Source organism: Tinamus guttatus, unplaced genomic scaffold (genome assembly GCF_059628265.1).
Source record: "Tinamus guttatus ecotype Peru unplaced genomic scaffold, ASM5962826v1 Tinamus_guttatus_pri_ptg000602l, whole genome shotgun sequence".
NCBI classification, from domain to species: domain Eukaryota; kingdom Metazoa; phylum Chordata; class Aves; order Tinamiformes; family Tinamidae; genus Tinamus; species Tinamus guttatus.
Genome location: NW_028289136.1, coordinates 6,726,829 through 6,754,616, shown reverse-complemented (window position 1 = coordinate 6,754,616; position 27,788 = coordinate 6,726,829). Strand labels below are relative to the sequence as shown.

Sequence of the window (27,788 nt, the reverse complement as noted above, 5' to 3'; positions counted from 1 at the left end):
TCATCTGGGAAAGCATGGCCTGAAGAGCATCTCTTTGCAGAGGGGTCTTGGGTAGGGCCTCTTTGGGTCTGCTTATCCCCACAGCACTGCAGTAGCCCCTCTTTTGCTCTTCTAGCAGGTCCACAGCCAAGAGTCCCTGTGAGATCCCAGGCTGAGAAAGAGCTTTAAAAGCAAAGTCCTCTTTCATTTGCTGCCACCACTCATTGCTAACAGGAACAATTTTCTTTATATGGTAATGGAGGGAGAAAAATGGTTGACTTTTAACTTGCAGCCAGGTTCCCATCAGCCTCCTCACGTTGTTAATGTGGTAGAAACTTCTTGCAAATGTTGAGTTTTACTGTGGTTTGGGGCTAGAAGCAGCTACCAGGACCCAATCTGACAGCATGGGCTTCATCCCTCACTGTCTTCCAGCCTCAAGGCCTCTCTGGCTAAGGAGAAGAGTTGGTGGGGGCATTTAAGCAAAGATCCCTCAGCATTTAGGAAGGGAACTGCTCTGGAGAGGAACTGCGTGCAAGGGCACCTTATTTGACAGCCACCTGTGTTGGGACTACTTGTATTTTCCTCTGGAGCAGCTTGTGCCAGTGTCTTTGCTGCGTGTCTCCAGTTTGAGGCCTTAGTTTGTCCTTGTGCGCTCTCCTCCCGCAAGTGTGAGCACATCACACTGAAGAAAAGGTCATGGTTTCTTCACTTGGCTCAGTCTTGTGTTCCCCTTCCTCTTTCTGTCCTCAAGAGTTAATACAGTCCACTTGTCATCATCCCTTAGGGCAATTGGGTAGCAGATTGGTTCTGGCATCTGTGAGCACTGGTGAAATTTGTGGACTGCTGGAATGGAGAAGTCCAAGTTGCTGAAAACCTGATGTTCGTGCCCAAATCCCCCCTGAGATACCACGTTGCTTCTCATCTCTGAACATCTACCCATCACGTGGATGTTGCGTAGACGCAAGGGAGCGAAGGCGTGAGGGTGTCCGGGATTTACCGGTCTCCAAGCTGGTGGCCACTTGCTTTGAGGAGACTCCCGAGGTTGGGGGGACCAGCTTGTGGCATTCCCCTCTTCTCTTGCAGGTGGCGCCTAGGAAGCATCAGGACGTACAACCCGGAGCAGATCATGCTCAGTGCTGCCGTGCGCCGGTCCAGCCGGGACGTCAAGATCATGAAGGAGAAGCTGATCTTCTCAGGTACCACACAGCAAGGCAGGAGCCCTCTGCTCTGGCCCTTTGCTGTCACCCTACTCTGCTGATGGAGGGGGAAAGCACCTATAAAACTCAGTAAAATAACAGCATCCTAAAACATTGTAAGTCACCACAAATAGTGGTGATGAGTTTGGATTGGATTTGGCACTCTGAGGCCCTAGAGATCAAGGGATTTCTGATGTCCTCGTGCTCCTCCTGGAGAGTGAGGCGCATTGGCACATGTTGCCTCCCTCCATGGTGCTGGTTAAGTCCGCCGGCCAAAACCAATGGAAATTGGAAGTAAACCCAGTCAGCCCAGAATGAGAAAACCCTCCCCCAGAAGTTCTCAACATTAAAAATGCCCTTAGAGGTTGCAGAGTTAAGTTTTAAGCAATTCAGTATCCTATATCTGGGAGTCCCATTCTGCCTCTTGTGGTGCTGGTGGTATCAGCGGGGCACGAGATGCGGAGGGGAAATCCTGCTGGAAATTCTGTTCAGATTTGGCATAAGTAAGGGCAGCATTTCTAAAACCTGGGGAAAAATCCCTATAGGTCCTAGAAGTCTCAATTCTGCTTGTAGCTGCTGTACAGGAATTTCGCAGCTGCTGGGTGCTTCAGTTCCTTGCTGCCCACAGGGGAAGGCCGTGAGCCAGGATTTTATTGCTCATTTTCATAGAATCACAGAATGCTGAAGGTTGGAAGGGACCTCTAGAGATCATCTAGTCCAACCCCCTGCACATGCAGGGTCACCTAGAGCACGTGGCACAGGACTGCGTCCAAGCGGGTTTTGAAGATCTCCAGAGAAGGAGACTCCACAACCTCTCAGGGCAGCCTGTTCCAGTGCTCTGTCACCCTCACTGTTAAGAATTTTTTCCTTAAGTTCCTGTGGAACTCTTGATGCTTTTATTTTTATTTACTCCTTATTGGCGCTTTCACAGCGTCTCCCCTTCTCTGCTCTCGCCCAGAGATCAACAACGGCGTGGAGAACACGGACGAGCTGTCGCTCTGCTCCGAGAACCGCTACTCCAACGACATGGTCACCCCCACGGATCACCGGGACACCAAGATGCGGATGAACTGAGGAGCCCGGACCCGGTCCCCGCCGTCCTCCCCTCCAGCAGCGAGAGCCGCGCTCTCCTGCCCGCTCCGGGATGGGAATCATTGAGGAACTGCTCCTTGGGCAGACACCCCTTCCCAGCAGCGGCCACTCCGCCTCCCTGGTTGCGAGGTCGTGGGGCTGTTTTTTTTTCTTTTTTGTAAATATGTAGAAAATCTATTTTTTTTGTCTTTTTTTTTTTTTTTGGAGTGTACCTGTTTTTCCAGGGCATGAATGGAAATACTTTGTTCATTAAATCATCCACCCTATGGCTGAAGTTATTTGCATCTTGATGTGATGGCCTTGGGGAGGCCGGGGGAAGCAGGGGGACGTGGATCCCCTTCCTCCCCTTCCTTTGGTGCAGCGACTGTGTAGCTGAACTCCATTTAAAACGTATGTTGTGAAGTTCTCGTGAAGTGTGGGGTTTGCTCTTTTTGGGGATATTTTATTCTTTTTTTTTTTTTTCATTTTTTCCCCCTTCCTGGGCAATGAAGTTCTAGCTCTGCTTTAACAGGAGGCTGTTTGGAAGAGAGAGAAGCTTTCCTGGGAGAGAAGACCGTGCTGCTCTTTCCTGCTGGAATGGGGAGCTAGGAGAGGAATTGCACTGGCTCATTCACTCTTTCTCTCTGTCCTGTCCCCCTTTCCCAAAATGATGCTTTAAGGAGAACAACCTTTTCAGAGCAAAGTAACCTGTTGCTCTCCTTAAGGCTATGAACTGGCCTTTGCTGGCAGCAATGATTCGGATTCATTTTAGCTTTTCTCTCCCTTGTGTGGAGCTCTAGTGTGATGGTTTGCAAAAAGAGCAATGCTGTGAGTGCCACCACTGCCCGGAGACCTGGCTGAAGTGCCTGCCACTTCCCGTGGCATTTCCCATTGCTCCTCACTCGCCCGTCCTTGCACCACTAAAGAGGTAGCAGCGCAGTGCGAGCTCCTGCCTTTTGGGGCCAAGAGGATGCCCACGGGCAGAGGATTTGTGCATAGTTTGCCAGGGGAAAGGGTAAAAAAGAATAATTTATTCTTGCGAGGAGGCTTTTATCTCCTTGCTTTCCAAGCAGAACATTCTTGAGGCTGCATGTTCGTGTCCTCCAAGCGAGCAGCGGTCTTGCAGCCCGTGTTGAGGGGCTCATGGAGATGAGAGCTGCTCTCGGCGCTTTTTGCCAATGCAAGATGCTATAAACCAAAATCCTAGACCAGAGGTTAAAAAAGTCTATATATGAAAAATTAAAAATAGGGAACTAAGTAGATTACAATTGCATTTTTTCCCTCCTCACAAGAGCTTGCAGCCAGCCCAAGGGAAGTCTCTGCTCCTCGCTGAGAGGAGCTGGTTTTTGGGTCACTTTGCTGTTCGTATGGAGCCACTTCCCGAGGCAGCTGAAGGCAGCCAAGAGGCTGCCCTGGGTATGAATGGGTTTTGGCTGGTTCCCCACCTCCTCCTGGTGCTGGGTGGCTTCCTTCCTTGCTGCATAGTGGTGGCCACGACGTGCAATAGGAGACACCCCATTGAGCACGGGCTTCCTTTGAAGTCCAGCGTGCACTGCCTTGAAAACGGGGGCAGGATGAAAGTCATTTCCCGTGGAAGAAGTGGAAGCCAAGGCTGAGCCTCGGAGCACAGGCTGCTCTGGTTTTTTCTGCTACGCTACCAGAAGTGATCTTGCAGAACAGAGGAGTGTTTTTGGGGTGCTGGTTTGCATCAAGTTAGATATAAACACAGGCTTGGTATAGCCAGAAACAAGACATAATACCAATTATTATCACACAGCACTAAACTGCTCATTTTTAGCTGTAAACCAGTCAGGTTTTAAAACCCCAGCCTTGTTCTTGCTGCAGAGGAGCTGAGGGATAAACCAGCCAACAGAGTTTTATATAGGGAAAGAAATAAAATATCAAAGTGACAGAAGAAAAAAAAATGTTCCTACTAATGATGCAAGCAAGTCGTTAAACCTTAATTGTGATGCTTTAATGTGCGCTCCCTGGGCAGTGCAAATTGAGACTTAAAGTCCTTTGTATCTGCCCTGGGTTATTATGAATGTAGGTGGAGTGAGACCCTGGTCCATGCTCCCGCTCACCTTCCCCAGTACTGTCCTTTCGTATGGTACTCTCGAGTCTGTGAGAAAAAAAAAGAAGTGTGGTTTTTCTTTTTTCCTTCAGAACTGCAAGATTTTGGTGGAATTGAAGGCCTTTGAGAACAAGTTGCTTCTCCCTTAAATGTGGTGCTGTATTGACACATTCCTGGCAGATTGTCATTGCCAAGTGAAAGACTCTGTTAAATCTCAGCATCTGTTGATAATCACCTGCATGTTCTGTTCTTATTCTTGAAGATGATCTTATTGAAAGGTCAAGTGCTTAAAAGCTTGGAAGTGTAAAAAGCAATCCAATGAAGAGTTGCTGATTTTTTTTTTTATTTAATTCTTATTTTTTACAATGAGACCCAAACCTTACGTGTAATGCACTGACTGTTACCGTTATTGTCCTGAAGATTTGCTACCTTTCTTTTAAAAAAAAGGGTGAGATTTTTTTGATGAAAATAGAGCTAGACCAAAATGAACTCTGCGATGCTCTGTGAAATAAACTGTCAGTATTTCTCCTGATGCTCTGTGATGTTGTTGTATGTTCAGGGCTTGCTCACTGCTTCGTTGGTGTTGATCATCTCCCCATGCTTCTCCTTGTCAGTGCTTTTTGGGGGTTCCATGGGCACTTTTGGGAGAAGGTCTATCCAGAGGAGAATTTGGAGATCAGAGCAGTTGTCTCCCATCCCCTCATTCATCTGGATTTTATATGGTAGCTGCTGAAAAGCAATGGAGTGGGCTGGAGAGGATGCTACAGAACTGTGTCTTGAGCACTTACCATGGAATAATTTTCACTGCTTGTGGCCGATGTTGCACCCCTAAAACCGATCAGGCAGCAGTTCTAAACCAAACCAGAGTCATTTATTTTTAGCGTGCATTATGCAAGTCATTGCCCCAGGGTGCTATGAAGGCCAAAAGAATAAACAGGTTTGAAGAAGCACAAATGGCTCACGCGCCCATTAGCAGCTATTAAACAGAGCAATCCAGATGCAACTTGCAGCTTGGAAAATCCTGGACAGCCCTTGCTGAACATTTCTATTGCTTGGTATGTGCTGTCTGTCTTATTCTGTGCTCCAGGGGCTGCTCCCAGCTGTAATCCGAGGATGTTTTGGGTGAGGAGGGGATCTCATCTAAGCCAGCGTGGCTGTTCTAATAGATATTTCATTGGTACGTTGCTGTTTTTCTGCAGTCCATGAAAGGCTGCATTTAATTGATAGCATTTACTTTAATCCCTTTCATCTGTCTGGCTGACTGGGGAGGAGTAGTCTGTACCATGTTATGAATTTGCCTGGTTTCGGGAACACGCAGTTTGTCTGTTTGAAAAATAAAATAGCCCCTGGGGTGGAAGGTAAAGCTCCTGACTTCTACCAGTACTGAGTAATATGTAACCAGGGGCTATCATTGCTGTTCCCTGATGAAAGATATTGGAAAGCTGAAAGGAGAGAAATGAGAGTCATGTTGGCTGCGTCTATATATTATTCAAATAAAAAAGCTGAGGATTAGTCTCTGGCACTGAGCCCAAATGGCTTGAGGCAGCCGACTTTGATGACATTTAACTCTTTCTGCCTGTCCAAAGCTGCCCTCTTTTATAAGGGCTTAACCATATAGCTTAGTTGGTTCTAGTATCTGGGAGTCTTTCTAACCCCTCAAATTTACCTGTAGAGTTGTGGTCTTGTAGCCTGGGAGGCGATGCTGATGTGACCATGCCATAGGCCTACCTAGGCTTAAGAAGGATGTCTCATGTATCAGCTGAAGCCTTCATTTGGTGCAGCGTCCAGTCGTTTGGAAAGTTCAAGCTGGAAATGAGAAGTCGGGCTGCAATATGAACAGCCGAAGAGGTGTGAGATTGAAGGCTGGTTCCCCATCCCCTGGTCTCCTAGAGTGTTGCAACATCTCTTCAGCTGGAGCACTAGGCCAAGTGTTGAACCTGATGCAGGTATTGGCCATGGATGAAACTAGGCCTTTTCCTCATAGACATCTCCTGTGTATTCACTCTTCTCCTTTCCGAGGTCCATTTCTGCTTCAGTTACTTCTCTGCCTTTTTCGGTTCTTCTGTTTTGATCTCATCTCCTGGATGCTGATTGCCATTGCCTTTTGTTAACTGGCTGAGATGGTGTCTTGCCACACTCTATGGCAATGTGGAGTTGTGGATGATGGTGCCAGGAATGCACAGATAGATGTCCTGGATGGGATGTGTTTTCATCTCTCAGAGGTGCGGACCACAGTGTGATTAAGTCCTGGTTAGGAGGTAATTAGTCTCCCCAGGCGCTTCTTACTGTAGCCTCGATTACCTGATTTATCAGAAGCCCTTTCCTACCTTTCTTCTCTTCCACTCTTTGCTCCTCGTTTTCAGCTTAGCCATATCCCTTTTTCTTCCTCTTTCTTTCTCTGCCTGACACATGCATGCTGCTCCTTCCTTAAGCCTTGGTCTTCTGCTTGCAAGCCCTGGAGCCAGTGGTATGGCCCGTCGAGACACTGTGCTTTCCTCACAGGCTCCTGGAGTTCCTGGACCTACATCCTTTATTTCCATTTGACATCTTTTTAATGCTTGTGGCTTTGCGCCTAATAGCTTCTGTGGGCCATGTGCCAATGTTTTTAATGAATCACAGAATCCCAGAATGGTTGAGGTTGGAAGGGACCTCTAGAGGTCATCTAGTCCGACCACCCCTGCTCCAGCAGGGACACCCAGAGCACGGGCACCTGACCACATCCAGGTGGGTTTTGAAGATCTCCAGAGAAGAAGACTTCTCAGCTTCCCTGGGCAGCCTGTGCCAGGGCTCCGGCACCCTTGCAGTAAAGATATTCCTCCTCAAAAAAAGGATTTCCTCCTCATTCCTTAATGAAGAGGAAATTTTACAGGAGAGCAGGACTCAGTGGTGGAGACTCAGGGCGCATGGGAGGGATGAGGAGTTGGCTCCTGCCCTTGCACGGAGCATCCTTCCTTCCGTGTAGTCTGGCAGACACCCTCTTTAAAAGCTCCCATGTCCTCACGCATCCCCCTGGGATACTTAGCACCCTGGTTTCACACAAGACCAACTGTCTGGGATGTAGCACAGTTCTTGAACAGTGAGAGGGACTTTGGGGCATCGCGTCATAGCAAGAGGAGATCCAGCAGCACATGCAGCGTGACTAGGCTGACTTCTCACCAGGAGGCTTAAGTGAGCAAGAGGGACAGCTTCACCTTAGAAAAATTCTTCTCATTGCAAACACCTTGTGTCTTTACAGCATCTTGATAGTTGTTTCCTCTGTGGCTGTAGCTCCCTGCCTGAAGTCAAGGATGGACTTTGAGCTTATGGGCAGCCTGGAGTGCTCCTGTTGCAAGGGGAGGACAGCTTTGCATGCTCACAGAAGGGTTCTGGATGGTCCCCCATGCTTGTGAGACCTGCTGGGACAAGATCAGCACTGTGCTATGAACACTGAGGCCATCCTGCATGGTCAGGCACCCCATGCTCCACACGTGCCTGGCTAGGGTGGAAGCCCTGGCCAGTGCCAATGCTGTCTGAACAGAAGATCCCAAGAACAAATCCTTCCCTCAGGCCCCTGCACTGGCTGGGAAACCACAGGCTCTTTCCAGGATGCTGGTGATCCATATGCAAATAGTGGGAGCAAGCGGGATGCCAGTTTCTGCCTGGGTGATGGGACAGGAGCAAAAAGGAGCCAGCAAATGTCCACAGCAGAGTGGTGGTTTCACCGGGGTGACAACACGCAGGAGTTGGTTATTCCTAACACTTCTCTGCTGCCTGCCATGAAATGGTCCATGTTGCTCAAACCAGTGCTGGGCAAGGGAGGGAAGGTGGTCTGTGTCACACTTGGGGTTTGGACAGTCTTCAGGACAGCAGTTACTTTGTGGAGCAAAATGCCAGTGTCCCAAGGGCTCCTTTGATCTATGCTATGAGCATTTAAAACAACAGCCAACGCTGGGATTGGGTTGCAGAAAGGGGTGCTGAAAGCCACATGGGACAAACCTCCCCTTCTGTCCTCCTCTTTCTCATGAACCTAATTACTGCATGTTAATGAGGGGCTTTGCAGCTCTAACTCGTTCCAGTTTTTTTTTTTTTTTTTCTTTGCTCCCTATGCCTTTCTGCTCTAGGAGCAGTATTTTATTTACCCTCTTTTGTGTGGGTTTCAATAAGCTGAAGACTCTATCAAATGCATCATTCCACCTGGACTCCAGTTTGCTTTCCAGATGGATCAGCCCCCTTAAGCTGCCCTGGTGTGATATATAGTGATATATATATATATATATAATATATATATATTTTTTTTTCCTAAGATGCTATGGGTTTTCCCTGTTTCCTGGCTCCTCCCTGGCTGGCTGTTACTGACAGCTGCATGGCTAATGCCCTGTAGCTCTCCAGCATGTCATTCAAGAGAAACAAAAGCAGATTTCTCCCCCACCTCTCCAGCAGGGAGGATAAAGCGGATGCTTTTGTGCTTCCCAAGCATTGCCGGAGTGGGACTGAATGCTCCTTACGTCTGTGAAAAGCCCCTCCGCGAATGTGAGCGCTCAGAGAGGGAACCGAAGCTTCTCTAGGTCCCACCTGGAGGAGGCGACTTGCTGGCCAGGTAACATTTAACTTCTTGCATGATCATTTCGGGGAGGATAACCAGAGAAATAAGCCCATCTCTGCTGTGGGAGCCAGGAAGGGGGAGATTCGTGGTCGGGAAACACCAACCCCTCTTCATCGCTTGCCCTGTGGGTAGACAGGAGGGCTGCGAGCTGGGCAGGGGCATCTGGTCTCTTGATACGGAGGAGACCCCAGCCGTGGGGAGCTGCTGCTGGCCCCAACGGTTTGGAAATGTGACAGCGGGGGCAGAAGTGCAGATAGGGATGCGTTTGTCTTTGCCGGAGCTGCGTGCACTTGCAAAAAGCAGAGCTTGTGCAGGAGGCATTTCCAGAGACTCGGCTTTGTTGTAACTTCCCTAAATCACTTCAGGCAGGATAAGAGCATTCCCCGTCCCCGCATAGCTCCCGAGGGGAGGTCGGTGGTATTCAGGGCAGCTGGAGTTTTCACCCACTCCTCCAGGGCTTCTTAGATATTTATGTCATGTTTGTCACGCTGCTCTGACTGCTCTTAAGTCTCCACAACGCTGCTGTGACAGGGGCAGGGCTGCTTTTCCCCCTGCAATTTTTGGAGGCACAAAGGAAATGAGGACACTTTTTTTGGGGATGGAGGGGCAGGAAGAAGATCCTGAGGACCAGACTTGCCTGTCTTACATCCAGCCACTATCCCAGTAAAGTACAGCTAGGACGTGTCTCTGGAGCACGAGAGAATCTGAACACCTTTGGGGGCTGGAGCCCCAGAATGTCCCCAAACCAGCTTCTTTGCTGTTAAAAAGCCTTAGAAGAGCAACCTAAAACCTGTACAAGCAATGTGGGAGCTGTCATGCAGCATCTCGATTTACTCCTGAGCCCAGAGTCCTCTCTCTGCTGGATGCCCCCACTGATACCACCCTCTCCAAAAACAGTGCTGGGTCTCTGCCCTGCTTTAATGCATGGATGGTGGCACTGCTTTGTCCCTCATATTTGAAGCACAGTTGAAGAGTCCAGTGGGCCAGGTGAGCAGTGATCCAGGTTCGGTGCCCTCCTCTCATGCCCAATGGGCAATGGTAATTGTGGGACAGACAAAACTTTTGGGCAGAATGGGAGGAAACAGAGCCAAAGTGCTGGGGGGGACCTTGGACTGCAGAGGCAGCTGCACAGGGGGTTGGAAGTCCAAGTTTGGCGTCTCTGGTGCACTCGACATTGTCAGCAATGCTCAGTTCTTGTCACTCTTTCAGGGCCACCATGCTCCTGTCCTTCTCAGAGCCCCTCTGCAAAAGAGGCCCTTCTCCACAGGGATAAGGGGAGTATGGATACTTTTCCCAGGGGAGCCTCCCTGACCCATCTGAGCAGGGATCACCTCTTTGGATGTGTGGCTGCTCATAGACTCCACACTGAACATACGACTTTTGAAAACACCCAGAGAACAAAACTAGCAGAAAGATATACCCAGGCATAGACATCACCCTTGCCTTTGGACAGGTTGTTTCTTAAGTACCTTTGACAAATCCCAGTCTTTAAAGTTTACCACTGGATTTTCTCCTGGAATAAATCTTCTGGGGAACAGTATTGGATTACAAAAAGTCAAAATCCCGCACGTTTTGGGCTGGGCTGTCTCATAGAGCTTTTGTATTTGACAAGCTGTCCAACAAAAACGGCAAAGTGTCAGCAGGAAAGGAAAGGGTGCTGAGGTGTTAGATGGAGGCTCTGATTTGGTTTCCATCTCTGACAACAACCCTCTATGTGACCTTAGGAAACAGTCACGTATCATCTGTGCAGTCAGCTCTCGTAGCTGGGTATCAAAAGCTGGGGATGCTACATACTGGAAAACCCAACTGCCCATCTAGACAGGGCAAGCTGGGTTTACACATGCCATTTCTCTTACAATGGTGCTGGACCTGAGCTGATCCTGGAAACCAGGCAGCCTGATGTGTTCACACCTAAGCTCAGCATCCTTGATGCGTTCAATGGTCCCTTGCAGAATGGGTTTAGGAGCTCCCATGGCATTCCTGGTATGCAAGGTAATGATCTCCCTCAGTCATGATGAACTATAACTGCCTAAGGAGAAAACATTTCCCAAAATAGAATTATAGAATCATAGAATGCTTAAGGTTGGAAGGGACCTCTGGAGGTCATCTAGTCCAACCCTCCTGCACATGCATGGTCACCTAGAGGTGGCAAATAAAGAAAGCTTAGTCTATTGGGATAAGGTTGGATGGAAATTATCCTAGTGTACATCATTTTTCAGTGGTTTGGAGGAAACGTTTTACTACTGAGGATGAGTTGTGGGTGAGGATGAAGGGGCAGAGTCTGGTTTTATTTTCTTTGGAGGCTGTCCGTCCTCATGGCACTGCCACACATCCAAAACTCATGATGATGCTGTATACTGCAGCCTGATATTTTAATAAGCATATTGCACTTCTCCTGTCTCCTTCACTCCTCTTTGATCAGGATGCATCGGCTAATGAAGGAAGAATCGAGTTACAGAACAAGCAGCCTGGAAAATGCATCTCGGGACTCAAGCAAAGAACAGCTGCACATGAAGCTCTGCAGTGGGTCCTGCCATGCTGAGCAAATCCTGCAGACACTCAACTCCTACCGGCAAAGCGGCATCTTTACAGATGTGGTGCTGTCGATTGACGGACAGGAATTTCCCTGTCACCGGGCCACTTTGTCAGCCAACAGCACATATTTCCGGGCCATGTTTGGTAGCAATCTCAAGGAAGGCCACCAGGAGATCATCAACATCCAGAAGATTTCTGCTTCCACCATGTCTCTCCTTCTTGACTATATGTATGGAGGGAATATCATCATTCAGGAGGACAATGTTGAAGACATCTTGGAACTGTCTGACTTGCTGCAGATCTCCAAGCTCAGAGATGCTTGTGTCACCTTCCTCGAAGATCAGCTTCATCCATGCAATTGCCTGGGCATCATGAAGTTTGCTGATTCATTCTCCATCACTTCCCTGACGGAGAAGAGCAAGAGGTTCATGCTGGAGTGCTTTGTGGAGGTGTCATGTCATGAAGAGTTCCTGGAGATGGGGGTGAAGGAGCTGGTTGAATATCTTTCCAGTGAGCAGCTGGTGGTCCCCAAGGAGGAAGTGGTCTTTGAAGCAGTGATGCGCTGGGTACGGCATGATATACCTGCCAGGAAGGGAGCATTGAAGGACCTCCTCGAGCACGTGCGTCTGCCCCTGCTTGACCCCACATACTTCCTGGAGAAGGTGGAAATGGATGGACTCATCCAGGACTCCAAGGAGTGCATTCCTCTACTGCATGAAGCACGCAAGTACTACATCCTTGGGAATGAGGCCAGCTCTTTGCGGTCAAGGCCCAGAAGGTAAAACCCTGCACCTTCTTCCCTAGACCTGTATGACCTATGTCCATGAGAAGAAGATTCTTGGGTTTTTTTTCTAGGTTTTATGACTTAATACGTTCTTTCATACCCCTTATGAAGCTCTCCTTTTAGCAATATGTTAATATGAGGAACCTAGCTTTACAGCAAGACCAAAGAAGATATTTTGGCCTCTGCTACTCCAGTGACTCTGTCTCAGGGTCAGGGAGGAACTTGGCTTTTCCTGTGCTTTTTCATTTCTACTCAGAGCCCAGGAAAACCTCTTTTCAAGAGCAGCTGTGCTACCAGAGATCACTTGAGGCTCACAGTTCTATAAAGAGGAGGAAAACAACCCTGTGCTTTTGAAATCTGTGCTTTGATGTGAAATTTATTTCAAAATGTGAATTTGTGACAGGAAAAGGCAGCTCTTGCTATTTTTTGAAGCTTTTTTTTTTTTAACCTTTTTTTCAAACTATAGACTCGGTAAAAAAAAACTCTTTTAAGTTTTAAATTAAAGCATGAAAGAAGCAGTCATGTTTCTGCTATTTTTTTTTCTTCCTAGACAGACAAGACTGTAGCATAGATGAGATGTTTCTCACAGTGATCAGCTTAGGCGAATTAAGGTGGTTTTTCCAACACTTCAAGTCACTTGGGTCATAAAGCAGCACAGAAACTTTTTTGCAACGTGGGCACAAATTGATGAGTCTTGTTAGCTCTCAGCTCCCCACGGAGCCAAATTAGGTGTCCCTGCTCCATGTTCTTGCAGCCAGGAGTGCTAAAGCCACCATGAAGAAACACCAGACAGCATTTCCATTCCTGCTCTCCCAGTGGTCTACTCTTATTTTGTCTTTTTTGGTGTTTTCCCCAGTATCCCCAGTCGGTCTGTTAGCAGAAAGGCTCAGACACAGTCTGACTCCTGGCCATCTGCACAGTGCCTGGCTCATGAGTGTTGCTGCAAGGTCAGGAATTAAGCTTGTACCCTTGTACTCCTGCCCTGCAGCCCAGGAAGACAAATATTGTGACCTCTCAGTGGAGAAGCCTCGATGAAAGGCGAAGTTTGCCCCAAAACACCTCGGAAGTTCCATCATAGTGTTTAGGATGTTGTTCTGGCAGGGAGGAAATGGGGATGTGAATCCTTTCAGACCAAAGCGGATGCTTGAGGCAGGATATTCTCTGCACCGATTGCCACAACAGGCCGTTATATAAAGAACTGCTCAATAAAAGGATCTGTGGTGACCAGCACAAGGAGGTAGATGGCTAAAATTCATGGGAGTAAATGCCACCCTCTGTTCTTTTCCAGCTTTGAACATGAAAGAATTGTCTCAAGCTGCACAAACTGGTCCGCAGTCTTTCAAATCCCTCTCCGCTCTGCTCCTTTTCCTCTCCTCCTTTCCTGCAGAATTGTTCCTCTCCTGCCACCGACCGGCTGGCAAGATTTTCCCTTCCCTGATGGCTGTCTCGTCTGCTTGCTGCTATTACGGCTGGAGAGCGTGAGATTTCCTGGAAACACTTCTCTCTCCAGGCAGGGAGCTTGTCGCAGGCCGCCTGCCAGGAAAGGCTTTCCACGCTCCTGGCTGCATGTTGAGGATTAGGCTCGGCTCTGTGGGAAGGGGGAGGGCGAGTGGCAGGAGCCAGTCTCACAAAGGGCTTTGAAAGGTCCCTCTGCTTCCATCTGCAGCTTGGAGCCCTTCCCACACAAGCTGGGAGATGCTTTTGGTTTGCACACGCCGCCAGGAGGGAAGATGCAGGGGTGAAAAGATTTGCCTAGGAAATCAGGAGCAAACGCAGGAAAGGAGCCTGCTCTACTGGGCTGTGCTTGGAGGATCCTATGTGGAAAGGAGTGACCTTGCCCATGGACTTACCCATGTCTGTCTTGGTCTAGGTTCATGGAGATGTCAGAAGTTATCATCATTATTGGGGGATGCGATAAGAAAGGTCTTCTGAAGCTGCCCTTCACGGACCTCTATCACCCCAAGAGCAGGCAGTGGACAGCCCTCTCCAGTGTGCCCGGCTACACCAAGTCAGAGTTTGCTGCCTGCACTCTGAAAAACGATGTGTACATATCAGGTGAGATGCCACGGGCCAGCTGGTCCCTTCCTGGTTAGCAAGAGGAACAGTGTGACCTCTGCTTGGACAGCCATGACCCAGGTCTGTTGATTGGGATTGATTCAGGTGCATCCCAGCTTGGTAGGAAAGTCATTTCTTCTTGGTGAAAATGATGTGATTGGGATTTGGATGTCCCAAGGAACACCCATCATTTCTGTGGGAGCATGGAAGTGTTGATAATATTTCCCTCCTGATTCTCTGGACATCTGTCAAGCGTTTGGCTCTGGAATGAGCTGAATTTGGTGCATGCAGACAGAGAGGGTTTTCTTTAACTATGGGGTTTCCTTTCAGCTGCTCTTTTAAAATATAATGGCCATCAGCTGCAGGGAGGGAGAAGTGTAATAAATGCCTTGAAGTTCAGAGAATCTCTCCCTTAGGAAGCTGAGTTTACACAACCACAAAGTCCCTGTGGGAAGGAACATTACCTATTGGGAAAAAAAAATCCCCCAAAACTAAAAGAGATTTATGGTGAGCAAGAATTTTTTAGCCAGCTTTTTAAGGACCCAGACAATTTTCAGGCTTGGTTACAGTAGAAATAAGGAACCTAGGCACGTGGCTATCAATAGCAAAAGGAATTGTGTACAAGCTTCCTTATTCGCACTAGAAGTGTGTGTGTATGTCTGATAGCCGAACAGCTGAACCATCTAACTAGAGGCTTCTCTAGAATGTTAATGGTCATTTTGGAAGGTGGAAGGTCCTGTGGGTTCCTAGCAGAGTTCTAGTTTTCTTCCCAGTAACCATAGTCTGGTCTAGGTTGTATCATTGCATGGAGAAACCAAGTATTATTGGGCAGTGAGGTGATGGGACTGTCCTTGGGATCCCACCAGCCCTCCATCCCTCTGGTTTTCAGGGGGACACATCAGCAGCAATGACGTTTGGGTGCTGAGCTCCCAGCTGAACGTCTGGATCAAGGTTGCGTGTCTGCAGAAAGGCCGATGGAGGCACAAAATGGCAACGCTTCAGGGCAAGGTAGGCGCTGGCCTGATTTTTGGAAGAAGGGGTATGGAGCGCTGTCCTCCACTTCTCCCCCTGCCAAGCATAACAAAAGGTTGTTACTATTTTTTTGTCTTCTGGATCATTTAGAGATAATTTTGACGGGAAAGCAATTGGGATGCAATCAAGGTCTCATTGTTTTCAGATAGGTTTCTGTTGTCACCTGAAGTAGCCATAAATGAAATCTGAAGCTCACAGCAATAAGATCTATCATGGGATGGTGCAAGACTTTTGCAGACGACTGTGTAAAGACTTTGGGTGAAAACTATGCAGTGTGGGACATTTAAAACTGATGTATCCAGCTGCTGATTGAAGGAGAAGGTTTTACCTTGGTGTGGTGTCCAAGGATGTCCTTCTGGACATGCCTTAGCCTCACTCCATGTACTCTGCCATCATAGCCCGTTGGGTGAGCCCATGAGTTTCTAATTGTCTTGCTTTGCTCCTTTTGTGGCAGATTTATGCCGTGGGAGGGTTTGATGGTTTTTACCGCCTCTCCAGCGTGGAGTGCTATGACACCTTCTCCAACAGCTGGTCCACGTTGGCCCCATTGCCTCAAGCTGTGAGCTCAGCGGCCGTGGTGTCCTGCCTCAACAAATTGTATGTGCTGGGTGGTGCCGTGGACGACAGCGCAAACACAGACAAGGTATTGCTGGCATGAGGGTATGATGACAACAGTTTCTATTCAAGACTGAGACATCCAAAATAAACCTTTAGGTAGCTCAGGAGTGGGAGGCATCAGCTTAGTATAGGTCTAGTTTTGAGCATTGTGATTTCACAATGAGGTTTCAAAGAAAGGCCAGAAAGGAACATCAAAAATGGACAGAGACCAAGAAAATCTTTATAGTTTCCAGTCAAGGTCCTGGAGCGACAGAGGATGTGATAGCAAAGGCCATGATTGAGCTGCCTGGCACTAAATGAGAAAAATTCGGTCTTCTAGGCAACAAATAGAGAAATGGGCTTGTCTAAGCTACAAGGGAGATGGTGTAAGTCTTCAAAATAAGAAACTGCTACATAAAGGGAAGAAGTTGCATGTTCTTCAAATCCTCTAGGGTTAGAGTAAATCATAGGGAAGGGGGGGAAAAAAAGGGAAATTTATGTTCCACTGGCTGTATTTCTCCTTCCAGGTCCAGTGTTATGATCCAGAGGAGAACAAGTGGACACTCCTGTCCCCTACCCCTTTTTACCAAAGGTGCATCAGTGCCGTATGCTTGGAGAACATCATCTATGTTGTAGGTGGACTCCTCAGTAAAATCTTCAGCTACGATCCAAAAAAAGACAGCTGGCAAGATGTGGCCACCCTCCCTGGACCACTGGTAAGGAAAAACTTTGAGAGAGAAACTCTGAACCTTTCCAGAGAATGGCCAGCTACAGTAAAGGTCACATTATCAACTTGAGACATCTCAAATGCTTAAGCTCTCACTGAAAGAGTGAGGTAGTAACATCTAATATCATTGCAAATTGGAGGAAAAATAATGATTCCCCAAACATCATGAAGTAGTTCTCCAAAAACCTACAGTTTCCAAGAGCTGGAACCAGTTTTCCTATCTAGCTTCCCTCCCTTTTGCTGGACAGGTGAGAGCTGAGCCAGTTTCTCCCATGTTCAGCCTCACTTTGAGGACTGTTCACCAAATCTTGCACTTTCCTTCTTTCCTTTCCAGGAGAGCTGTGGTCTGACGGTGTGCGGAGGGAAGATTTATATCCTGGGTGGTCGAGATGAGAACGGGGAAGGCACAGACAAAGCGTTCACGTTCGACCCTGCCACGGGCATCGTGGAGCAGCAGCCTCCGCTGCAGCGCTGCACCAGTTATCACGGCTGCGTGACCATCCTGCAGCGCATGAACAGATGACCCACCAGCCAGATCCTGCTCTGGAGACAGTGGCCAACCAGCCCCTGGATGGACATCCCACCTCCTCTCCTGTGAGGAAGGGCAATCCTAGCTATCAGAACAGATGGGCTCTCACCAGGCCTGGCCAACCTCTGTTTTGTTTCTGAGGGCCTAATGACACCAATACTTTTGATGTTATCCAAGTGGGAGGAGGGAAGGGTGCTGGGATGTGTGAAAGAGTGCACTATGGACCTTACAACTGTAGGAATCTAGTGTCTTTGCACCTCTAAAACTGCTGAATCTGATCTTCTCTTATTTCTTTTCTTTTTTTCTGGCTACAGATTATGGTTTTCTGTTATGATGGAAACAAAGGCTCGCTGTCCTACAAGGACATGTATTCTGATCTCTGACTCCTGATGCTGCTGCAGTCACAGTTAGAGAATCCCGTTCTTTAGCTAAAGCTGTCAGATATTTGTGCATTTAACTCTGTAGAGCTCTTTTTCAAACCACGGCGTTGACCTGGATGGTGGTTGACAGCCGTGAAGTGTTAGTCCCATTGACAGCGGGAGGCTGAGACTAAATCCCTAAATCCCTGGTTAAATAACGCACGCTCTGACTCCATTTTGCACATATTGTGTAAGGTTTCCTCCTATCCCCCTATAGCACAGGGTGCTGTCTCTTTTCATGCATGTTTTGTGGTTGGACTGTTGTTTCACTGGATCTTTGTCAGTGAAAAGTGAGTCGTGTAGCCAGGAGTTCCTCCTTTGGAGAGCAGAGATGGGGCAATATTAACATGGAGAAGTTAGCCATCACTTAGATAGCAACAATGACATGAAGATCTGGAGCATGGAAGCCACAGAATTGCATCTGGCTCAGTTTGGCTCCAGAATATGCTGGCAATTACGAAAAAAAATATTTAATGGAATGGATACAGAGTGTTTGACAGCCCATACACCTACCATACTCTTAAAATGGATCTTGTCACAGCTTTCGGCAATTTCAACTCAGATTTTTCCACACAGTCTACAGGCATGGTTCAGGAGCTGTCATGGTCCAGAGCATTCTCCATGTGCAGATGGGAGTAGCCCATTTGGAAGGTGAGTTTGGTAGCACAGACTGTGCTGATCCAGGCCAGGTGGCTGCAGGGTCAAGACATGATCCTGAGCACATCTGATTTGGTAGAACAGCCACAGCTTTTGATGTCACTGTCTTTAGTCCAGGACAATCAGTAATTTTGGATGGGTCCGTGTGAACGTCCGTGCTGATCATTTAGGAACTTGGCTACTGTCAAATATAGAGTGGGGTCTCTTAAACTCCCCTTACTTGTACATTGTGGGTATACCCCTCTAACAGCACCCTGCTGGCTGGCGGCTGATCCCCCTCTACCTTCCTGTCCTCAACTCAGTGGTGACCTTTCTCAAGCAGAGGAAACTACTACAGACATTGGTCCAGATAGATACTTCCCATTTCAAGGACATTAAATTATCTTAATCCTCATCTTATTTCCTGCTTCCCTACATAGAGCTGATTTTTTTTCTGGTTCTCTTTAGTTGACCAGTACTTATGTCTTCTGTGAGATCTAAGTAGTTCACCTCTTCCTCATGATGATATCATGACCACCTCTAAAACACAGCATAATGAAATGACTGCTGACAGAAGCCGAAATGGCTGGAACCTATCATCAAGATGATTTCCTTTCATAAGGAAGTGCCTGTTTTTTTCCATCATTCTAGAGAACAAATTATTTTGTTGCAAGGACCATGCTCTATACTCCTCATAGTCAAGTTTGAAATATTGTGGTGTTATGGTGGTGATTTTGTCTAAAAAGTTGCACCACTTTTGTTCTCAGCCTCAAAATCTCCTTAAGATTTTACACAAGGGTCAACTCTCTTATCAGATCATTAGTAGCCAATCTGAGCAATATAAAGGAGAGTCTGTGCTCATAGCGGTTTCATTCCAGTGACAAATAAAACCTTGCAAGGAAAGCTCAGACATTGTCACAACACAGAATTGTTGTTCTTTTATACAACTTCTTTTCTTCCAGAATCTTTTCTGATTTTCCTAATGCCTCTTATGAATCTCTTGCTGTACCTCACACTTTTTAGACTTGTAGAAAGAAACGCTCTTGAAAAGGTAGACTCAGTATCGGGTGTTCAGGTCAGCTTTCCCTTGTGCATTTGACATGTGTGTTGCAATAGGTGTAAGATGGTGGTGGAAGTTGTGGCATAGATACTAAACTGTTGACCTTGTTTCTTGGCCCTGATATTCATTGTACTGCTGAACTGTGATTGTGTTTTATAATGTCTGTGAGCTGTGGGAATGCAGGGGAGGGATAGGGAAGGAATTTAACTCATTATTTTTAGAAATAAATGTTTTCATTGACTTCTAAGTGCTCTTACAGGAATTTTCAGATTGCTTGTCTTTCATTTGTGTATATTGCTTCATGGTATTTCAAAACATGCTGATGGAGCATCAGAAGAGTATTGGGAACATCATCCTTGAGAACAGCAGAAAGGCTTGAAGGCTTTGGTTTGGGCCTCCGATTGGGATATCTGAATGGTCACTCTAAGCAGGTGAGAACCTCAAGGTACTGCTATTGGTCTGCAAAGGATGGTATCTTTAAAAGTAATATGGGGTCATGGCCAAGTCGAGGTAGAGCAGGTGCCTGTATCAGTCAAACTCAGCTAAAGAGCTGGGAAACCTTTATTGATATTTTGGTGTGATGAAAACATTATCTTCAGAGAAAGATTAATTGGCATGATTTTTGTTCTTGATGTGTGATAAGAACATGAAACTGGCTGCTGCTACAATCTGCTCCAGGCTTTGGGGAAGACCTTTGCTGGACTGCCTTGGTGTGCTTATAGTACAACACAAATGTGCTATGGGAACTCTATATAGCAAAAGATGTAGAGGAAAGTAGTGATCATCTCTAAAGCATTTGAAGTCATTCAACTTTATGTATTTAAGCTCTTAAGTATGCAATAAATGATTTTTTTTTCACTCCTAAACAGTAACTCTCAGTTGTTTTCAAATAGTATTGAAAACATCCCTTCCTCATTCCATCTTTTCAGTTTTCCTGTTCCTTCTCTCAGCAGTTGCATTATTTTTGTTATGTTTGCATTTTGGATGTGAACCACAGGGAAGAAAAAGCTTTGGGGAAGAAATCACATAGATGATGCACAGATGGCAAGACCTGCAGGCGTGGTAATATTTGTCCATGACCCATAGCTTGGAAGAAGGATGAATAACCTGGAAGATGGTGCTCTTGTGGAGAGCAAGATGGATTGCTTAGTAACCTTGACTATATAGTCAAAAAATGCCTTCTTCATAGAGACAAGAAAAAAATTCCACCCAGATCTGAAAAAGGATCCTGTGGAACAGCGTTTTGAAATGGTTTTGGTGAAAAAGTAGCTGAGATGGTTTCCAGAGTGAGGTTGCTATCAGAGATCTGATACTTGGATATAAGAGGAGAGAGATGACAAGGAGGGCTATACTAGGTTGGTGTCATTGGTAGGACAGAGAAAGAATGATCCAGAGTTTGTGCTTGGGAAGGCATGTGAAAATCCTCGGGAGCAGAAGAACCCTCATAGATGAGAAGCACGGAGCACTCAGTCTGTGAAATTCAGCAGAAGAAAGGCATAGACATGTTTAATACCAAGTCTTGATAACCTGATTTCATGTGGGTACCTTCCCATACACAGGTGGGATCATCAGTTCCACAGAGAAGAAAAACCCATGGTGGGGAATATCAAGCTGCATAAATCTAATTGGGAGTTCATATAATTACATTGAGATTCATAACCTTCGGCTTCACCCATTAGAAACATCATCTGTCCTCATCAAAGATAGATGCCTTTTTGGAAGAGATAATTTAGTTCAGCATGAATTAGCATGATCATAGCGATAATGACAGATGATTTAACAGTGCTCCTTGATGTTTAAATCATGGAAGTTCACTGTGTACATGTCCAGAGGACCTCACAGACTGTATGATATGGGGATGAACAAAGGAGGAAGGCGCTGAGAGTTTTCCCAAAAGTTATGCAGCAGATTTGTGATCGTAGGATGAGAAATGAGTGAATAACTCCCTCCTATATGTCTTGTGAGTTTGCTGTATTGTGCTCACCTAACATGACAAAAACTGCAGCTATATAATGCACTCATGCTGGGCTGTCATCCGTTAGTGGTGAACGTCCTGCGAGTCCACAGTGAATGCTTTGCCTTGAAGGACTGGCGGTTCAAAAGAAGGCTTGAGCCTGCTGTCCCATGGAGTGAAACTATCTGCCTCCATCTCTGGTCTGTCACCAAGACATCATGGAAAGATCATTAATGTGTGCTTTGGTAGGAGGTGAGAGACCTCAAATTCTGGGCTCCGTAGTACAAGAGGGATGTGGAGCTGCTGGAGAGAGTCCAGCACAGGGCCACAAGGATGATCAGGGGCCTGGAACATCTGCCCTATGAGGAGAGGCTGAGGGAGCTGGGCCTGTTCAGCTGGAGAAGAGAAGGCTGAGAGGGGACCTGAGCAGTGTCTAGAAGTACCTCAAGGGAGGCAGTGAGGAGGATGGGCCGGCCTCTTTTCAGTGGTGGTCACCGACAGAACTAGAGGAAATGGCCACAAACTGAAACACCAAAAGTTCCACAGGAACTTAAGGAAAAAATTCTTACCAGTGAGGGTGCCAGAGCCCTGGAACAGGCTGCCCAGAGAGGTTGTGGAGTCTTCTTCTCTGGAGATCTTCAAACCCGCTTGGACACAGTCCTGTGCCACGTGCTCTAGGGGTTGGACTAGATGACCTCGAGAGGTCCCTTCCAACCTTAAGCATTCTATGATTCTATGATTCAAGGCTTTGCAACAGTCACCCCAGAGAATATTTTTTTAGCACCCAGTGCTCTCTGAAAAATGCAGCACAGAGCTAGTGCTGAAGCTTTCATGTGTTCTCCCTCTCTTGGAGGGCTGAGCAAGAAGAGTGCTTGCCCATTGGAGATGGCAACATCTCCCCAGTGCTCTGATGTGGACTGTGGCTCAGCTAAGCACACCACTGGCTTCCACAAAGCCAGGCAGAGACCACCTTTAAGACCGCTGTTCATTCACCATCACGTAGAGCTGCCACACATTGACGCAGCCTCCGCTTGAGGACTTGAACCTGGAAGAACTTGAATCTGGAGCTGACAAGGACCTTGCGCGTGGACCTGGAGGGTATCCAGTGCTGTGAAACTATCACTGGTTATAGCAACTATTCCCTATTATCTGTCCTCAAGATGCCCTTTCACTCTTTCAAGACCACATTTTCCTCCTGACATATATCCCTTACCCAGCATCATCCCCTTGGGGTTTTTTGGTTCGCTCCTGTTCCTACATGCCCTATAATTTCCAGCTTATTGCATGAGCTTGCTGTGATGAGTCCAGGCTTATTTGCACATATGGTAATTGTTGTTTTTAGTGCACAGAGATGAAAAAACATCCAGCATGGATGTGGCAGGGCATTTCTGTGCTGCAGCCCCTGGAGACAGTGAATTTATCTTTGCATTTAGCTCTTCAGCTGGCAGGAGATGATAGCATCACAGGAGACCACTGCTCAGGGAGGCAAACCCCATCTGAAAGGATGAGCTAACACTGATTAATTCAGATTAAGGGTCACAATAGCCAGCTGGGAACTGGTGGGCAGAGATAATAATCCTGTAAGGAGAAAGTGGAGCGGAGGGGGGAGAAATGTGTTAGATTTATTACAAGGTTGATGTGGCTGGTTTCGTTTTTTCCTTACATTCAAATAATGGTGGGATCATGAAGGTCATTCATAGCCAGTACCTGGCTGCAAATTCCCATTTCATGTAAAATAAGCTGTTTTCCAGTGTAACGTGATAAGGGTGGAAGCCTAGTTTTTGGACCCATGCGCACATTGCAGCTCTTCAAGGGTGCAAGCACTGAGATGTGATTGTGGACACAAGAGAGGTTGTCCAAATGTTGGATTCCACACGTTTTATCTCAAAAGTGCTTCAGTGTTCAGTGAGGGAGCTTGCCCTGAATGCAAAGAGCACTTTCTCAAGGCACTAATCCCAGGACTAGGCAGCAGCTGAAGTTCTCTGAGCTATTTACTATTTTTCACCCTGTGGTTCATGCAATATCAGGAGGCAGACTAAGAAGGTAAGACTTGCAAAGCGGAGAAAAACGGATGTTCCTAGATATGCAAACACCAGACAAAGCCTGTTGACCTAAAAATCCTGAACATTTTGACTTGAAATTTTGAGCTTTGTGTTCTATTTGAACATTTCAACCCTAGCAGAATATGCATTAGCTTCTAAAACAAATGTTTACACTGAGACAGCATAGATGCAATTTGAGGCTTAACAGTCATCCCCCCTCTCCCTCAGAGCTAAATGTGCCTTGGATTAACAGGAAGAATGTGAAAGGTTGGTTTAACACCCTTAGCAGTTTAGGGGCTGATCAAACTCGAAAAGACTTTGCTCAAAAAAACAAAAGTGCAGAAAGAAGGGCAGTGTCTCCTGAATGGTGGCTGAGGAACTTGGTGTCTCACTACAGAGCAGTCATCAGTCGGTGCACAAAGTACAAGCATTGCTTAAAGAACGGCACGCGAAAGTGAACCCTAAAGCACAGTGTAGTGCACAGCTCTGATCTGCAGAGCAGGGCAGTGAGGGGGCATGAAGAAGACATTTTCCTCAACCAGACATTGGGCTTGCAGCTCTGACCTGATGTGAACTTGTCACGAGCATCTTACCCTCAAAGGCCACTAACTGCAGAAGGGATGGTTGGAGCAGGAGATGGCCCCAAGGACAAACGGGCCTGTGAGTGGGTGGGGGTTACCACACATGCCAACCCCGAGGAAGGGTTTTTTTTTTCCATCCCATGGAGCTGGCCCAGGTTGCCCCATCTCTCTGCATGGGAAGGTTGACCTGGCCCCCATCCAGCCCGGATGTCGCAAAGCGCTGGTCATTGGCAGTCTGTGCTAGGTCTCCCTTTTTGGTTCCCATTAATCCCTGCAGAAAGGGGGATTCAGAAGCAAGCCTGGTGTGAAGCCAGCAGCCTTTGTGCTCACCGCTTTTGGTGGCAGAGCCTCTTTTCAATGACTCCCCCAGAACTGAAAGGAGACTGAATGCCTCTGTGTGCAACCAGCCCTACCGTCAACAGGAAACACCGGCCGCTCTGCATTGAGAAGCCACAGCCATTCAAGGTAGCTATTCCACCCACGTAAGCTGCTGCAGTGGCTCTGCCCTCTCTGCAGGGTTGAGGTGCTCCAAAAAGTGCCAAGAGCTGGATGCGAAGGCTGAAGAGGAAGGGAAAATGCAGGATGTGGAGCAGAGCTGGTGGTTCTTTGTCTGAAAGTGCAATAAAAGGTAAGTTGAGGCCACTCAGCTAATTTATTAAGTAGGTCTGTCCAGCTCACTGTGTGTGGCTCCTGCTATGGGAGTATCTCAGTGCTCTGCCACCTTCAGCGCTCCAGTGAGATGAGGAAATGCCCCAGTCACCAGACTGGGAGCACAGAGCTACACCAAGGGCCAGCTCTGCAAAGTCATTAGGTGCCTCTAAGCTTCTCCTTGGTTTAAGTGATACTGGCCTGAAGGACTTTTCCAAGGATTTGGGTGGGAAGCAGAGGTGGGACCGGCTAGATGTATCTCCACATGACTTGCAATCCTTGATAGTGAGCCCAGTGTTCAAATAATCCTGAGGTCAATAAAGAGACCACGAGCCATGAATCACCTTCTGGTGGCACCTTTCTCTCTTCCCCTACTACAGAAGGGGGCAATGCCAGATAAGGTGACCAAAAGCAACAGCAAAAACTATGCTCTCTCTTTGCACTGATTTGCATATATTTTTAATCACTGATCCTCAAATCTCTGGGTGCTCTGCTTAAAAATATTGTTTTCTTTCTTTCTTTTTTTTTTTCTTTTCTTCTGTTATCTTCTGTGATTTTTTTTAATTGGATCTCTACAGAACTCTCCTCTGGCAAAGAGTAATCAAGTCATTTCCTCCATCAGATTCAGTATTTAACCTGCAGAAATCTTTTGGCTAGAGGAGCCTATTGCTTAAGCTACCTATGCTGCACACAGGACTTTTCCTTACATTCATTCTGAGCACAATAAAGACTTGAGGGATAACCGTGATTTGCAAGCGTATTTTTTAAGAGACTGTTATGAGTGTCTTTGCCTTTGGATACTGTTTTCTTGTGATTACAGCAAAAATATGTTAATTAAACAAGTTTGATTCTTTTTTTGTTTCTGAAATGGAAACCCTTGGGGTGAAAGCCTACAGTGTCCTCGTTTTTTGGAAGGCTGCGTAAGGTTCCCCTGCTGCTAATGGCAAGCACAAGAGACAGAGGTGTTTGTGTAGGAGGGAAGATTTGGAAGGGGCAGAATACGTAGTGAGATCTTCTAAAGATGTCCTTGTAGAGCAGCTGTTGGCCCTGATCAACACAAAACAGCAACCATGGGCTTGCTTCACTCCAAACTACAGCTCACCATCGTTCCTTCAACCATGCATGGCACAAAACCTGTCCCTGCCTTGAGCCAACCATGGACTAGATCATCTCTAGAGGTCACTTCCAACCTCAACTGTTCTGTGATTCTGTGAAATACAAATAGGGTAGTGGAGCCGGGCATCCCCAGGGCTCTGGGCAATAGGCTTAAACTGAATTCTTAACTGTGCTGTGAGAGACCTGGGGAATTACCACACAACAGCCTTCATTTGAGGAATAGGCAAGTGAAAGGCAAAATAGTATGCCAGAATAAAGCTTAAATAACAGAAACCTTTCTCTGTTGTCTCTATTTTTGTGTACTTCAGTGAACAAATAACTATAAGGAATACTATGTGACCATCTATTTTGATTACTTTATTTAAATTAAATACATCTGAAATAAATATCTTTATAGGCAAATCTGAACTGACGCCATAAAAATCAGTAGAATTGGCAAGCATGAAGAGCTGAAGAAAGGGCTACGGCAAACTGGGTTTGACAAGAGGCCACTACTTTTGCAGGAAAGATGGATATCGCTTACATCATGAGGATGTAAGTAAGAGCAGAAGAATGTCAGTGCTGAAATATTTGTATAACAGAGCCAAACCAGCGCCAAGTGCAACCCAAGGCATCAGAGGGGACAAAGTCTTCTTGAGGCTCCAGGGCCAATGCAGCTTTTTCAACTCGGTGTCTCCTGAGGTGATCGCCAGCATTTTCTTTCCTTTTCTGTCCTGCCATGAAGAGCCCATGAGGAGCCAGCCCTTAGGGTCCTGTCTCCAGAGAACTAGCTGCTTCTCCGCTGTTTCCAGCTCTCCTTTCAGCTGCATTATATTATTTCTCTGACACTCCCATATCTGGCAGATCTCCCTCAAAGCCTCTCTTAATTGGGAAGTCTGCTTCTTTTCTTTTTCATATTGCTGCTGGACATCTTCCAATTTGCCTTCAAGGCGCTGAGCAATTTTTTTGATTTTTTGATCTTCTCTTCTTTCACCTAGCCAGTCTATTGCAGTTTGATACCCTTCATATGCAGACAGCTGGTCAGCCATGTCATTGATTTGCAAGTTGAATAGTTTATTATCTCTGCTCAGGGTCTTGTTTTTATATTCTACTTCTCTGAGCTTCCAGTCTCTTTCCTGCAGTTGGTGTTGGATGTCCTTTATCTCGATCTGTAACTCTTTCACCAAAGTCTTGAAACAGCAATTTTTGGCTTGCAAGCTTCTGTTCAGAACTTCTAGGTTTTTGGTTTCTTCCTTCAGCTCGAGGTTTCTTGTGCTGAGGTCAGCGACCAGATCTCTGAGGTCCCATATTCGATCTCTCAACACCTGGTTGAAAGCTGCCAGGTCCTGAAATGCCATTTGCTGAAGATGATGGTGTCGACTCTTAACAGCAGAGAAAAGAAGTGGGTTCTGTGGAGGCGAAGCTTTGGAGACCTGTAGAGAAAGGAAGTAAAATGAAAAGAAAAAGTCTAATACCCATTACATGGTGTATTCCAAGTCTGATGTTTAGTATAACCATCTGTGACTGCCTTTGCTGTGTTCTTCACCAGTGTGAGTTATATTTGCACTTGTTTATTCTGTCGTGTAAATGAAATGTAAAGCTACCAGGAGAGAATTACTTAGGGATTCCCTAGGGTAATATCTTAGGTAATGTTCACATGCAGCTATGACTGCTGGTGAGCATGAAACCCCTCACTCACCCTCTGTGTTTTTTGGGCTGTCTGGACCAGATGCTCTCCAGGAAGCTCTGACCCTGAGCTGCAGCAAGGCTTGACAGTCTCGAGTCCACATCCCATGTGCACCTTCCCCATCCCTCTAAAGACAATCCCTCCCCACTTTTCCTGGAGAGAGGCAACAAGGTTTGGGATATTCAGCTTTTCTGACCTATCCTACTCCTAGTGACAATTTCTTTTGTCAATAAGGCTCACGTGGATCGGAAATACCATGAGGTGGGAGGATGTAGCCTTTGGAGATGTCCCATGGCCCTGAGTGAGCATTGCTCTGCAATACCTAGTCCAGGCTTCTTGTAGAGTGTGTGCATGATTTACAGCAAAACACTCTGCAATCTGGTTGCAAAAAACTCTGAGACCTGGTTAAAAGACATCACCCAAGATAAAATTGCCCCAGAAAGTCCACCTCTTCTCTAGAATATTACACTGTCTTTCTTCCCTTCTGGAGAGACTATGGCTAAGA

The 27,788-nt window shown here is 46.8% G+C and overlaps 2 protein-coding genes and 1 long non-coding RNA gene across 8 annotated transcripts in view; all 3 read left to right on the top strand.

Moving 5' to 3' along the window:
- The window catches only part of GDPD5 (glycerophosphodiester phosphodiesterase domain containing 5), a 157,649-nt gene extending 154,853 nt beyond the window's left edge, over positions 1 to 2,796 (top strand). For 4 of the 6 annotated variants that reach the window (XM_088535000.1, XM_088535001.1, XM_088535002.1 and 1 more), the window contains 2 exons: positions 1,063 to 1,175; positions 2,107 to 2,796. In XM_088535000.1, coding sequence (XP_088391126.1) covers positions 1,063 to 1,175; positions 2,107 to 2,249 — 256 coding nt within the window. In that variant the 3' untranslated portion in view covers positions 2,250 to 2,796. The remainder of the gene's footprint in view (positions 1 to 1,062; positions 1,176 to 2,106) is intronic. The other 2 variants (XM_088535004.1, XM_088535003.1) reach the window with 1 other exon arrangement.
- A 1,583-nt stretch (positions 2,797 to 4,379) lies between these two features.
- LOC148592425 (uncharacterized) lies at positions 4,380 to 4,835 on the top strand. The gene is made up of 2 exons (XR_015913939.1): positions 4,380 to 4,598; positions 4,645 to 4,835. It is a non-coding gene; the product is annotated as an uncharacterized LOC148592425 (long non-coding RNA).
- Positions 4,836 to 8,812: 3,977 nt separating this feature from the next.
- KLHL35 (kelch like family member 35) lies at positions 8,813 to 17,225 on the top strand. Its single transcript, XM_010225026.2, has 7 exons — positions 8,813 to 8,896; positions 11,325 to 12,215; positions 14,092 to 14,276; positions 15,166 to 15,284; positions 15,763 to 15,951; positions 16,433 to 16,621; positions 16,967 to 17,225. The coding sequence occupies exons 2-7, from the start codon at positions 11,326 to 11,328 to the stop codon at positions 17,153 to 17,155; spliced, it is 1,761 nt and encodes a 586-aa protein (XP_010223328.2). The 5' UTR covers positions 8,813 to 8,896; position 11,325; the 3' UTR covers positions 17,156 to 17,225.
- Positions 17,226 to 27,788: the final 10,563 nt, after the last annotated feature.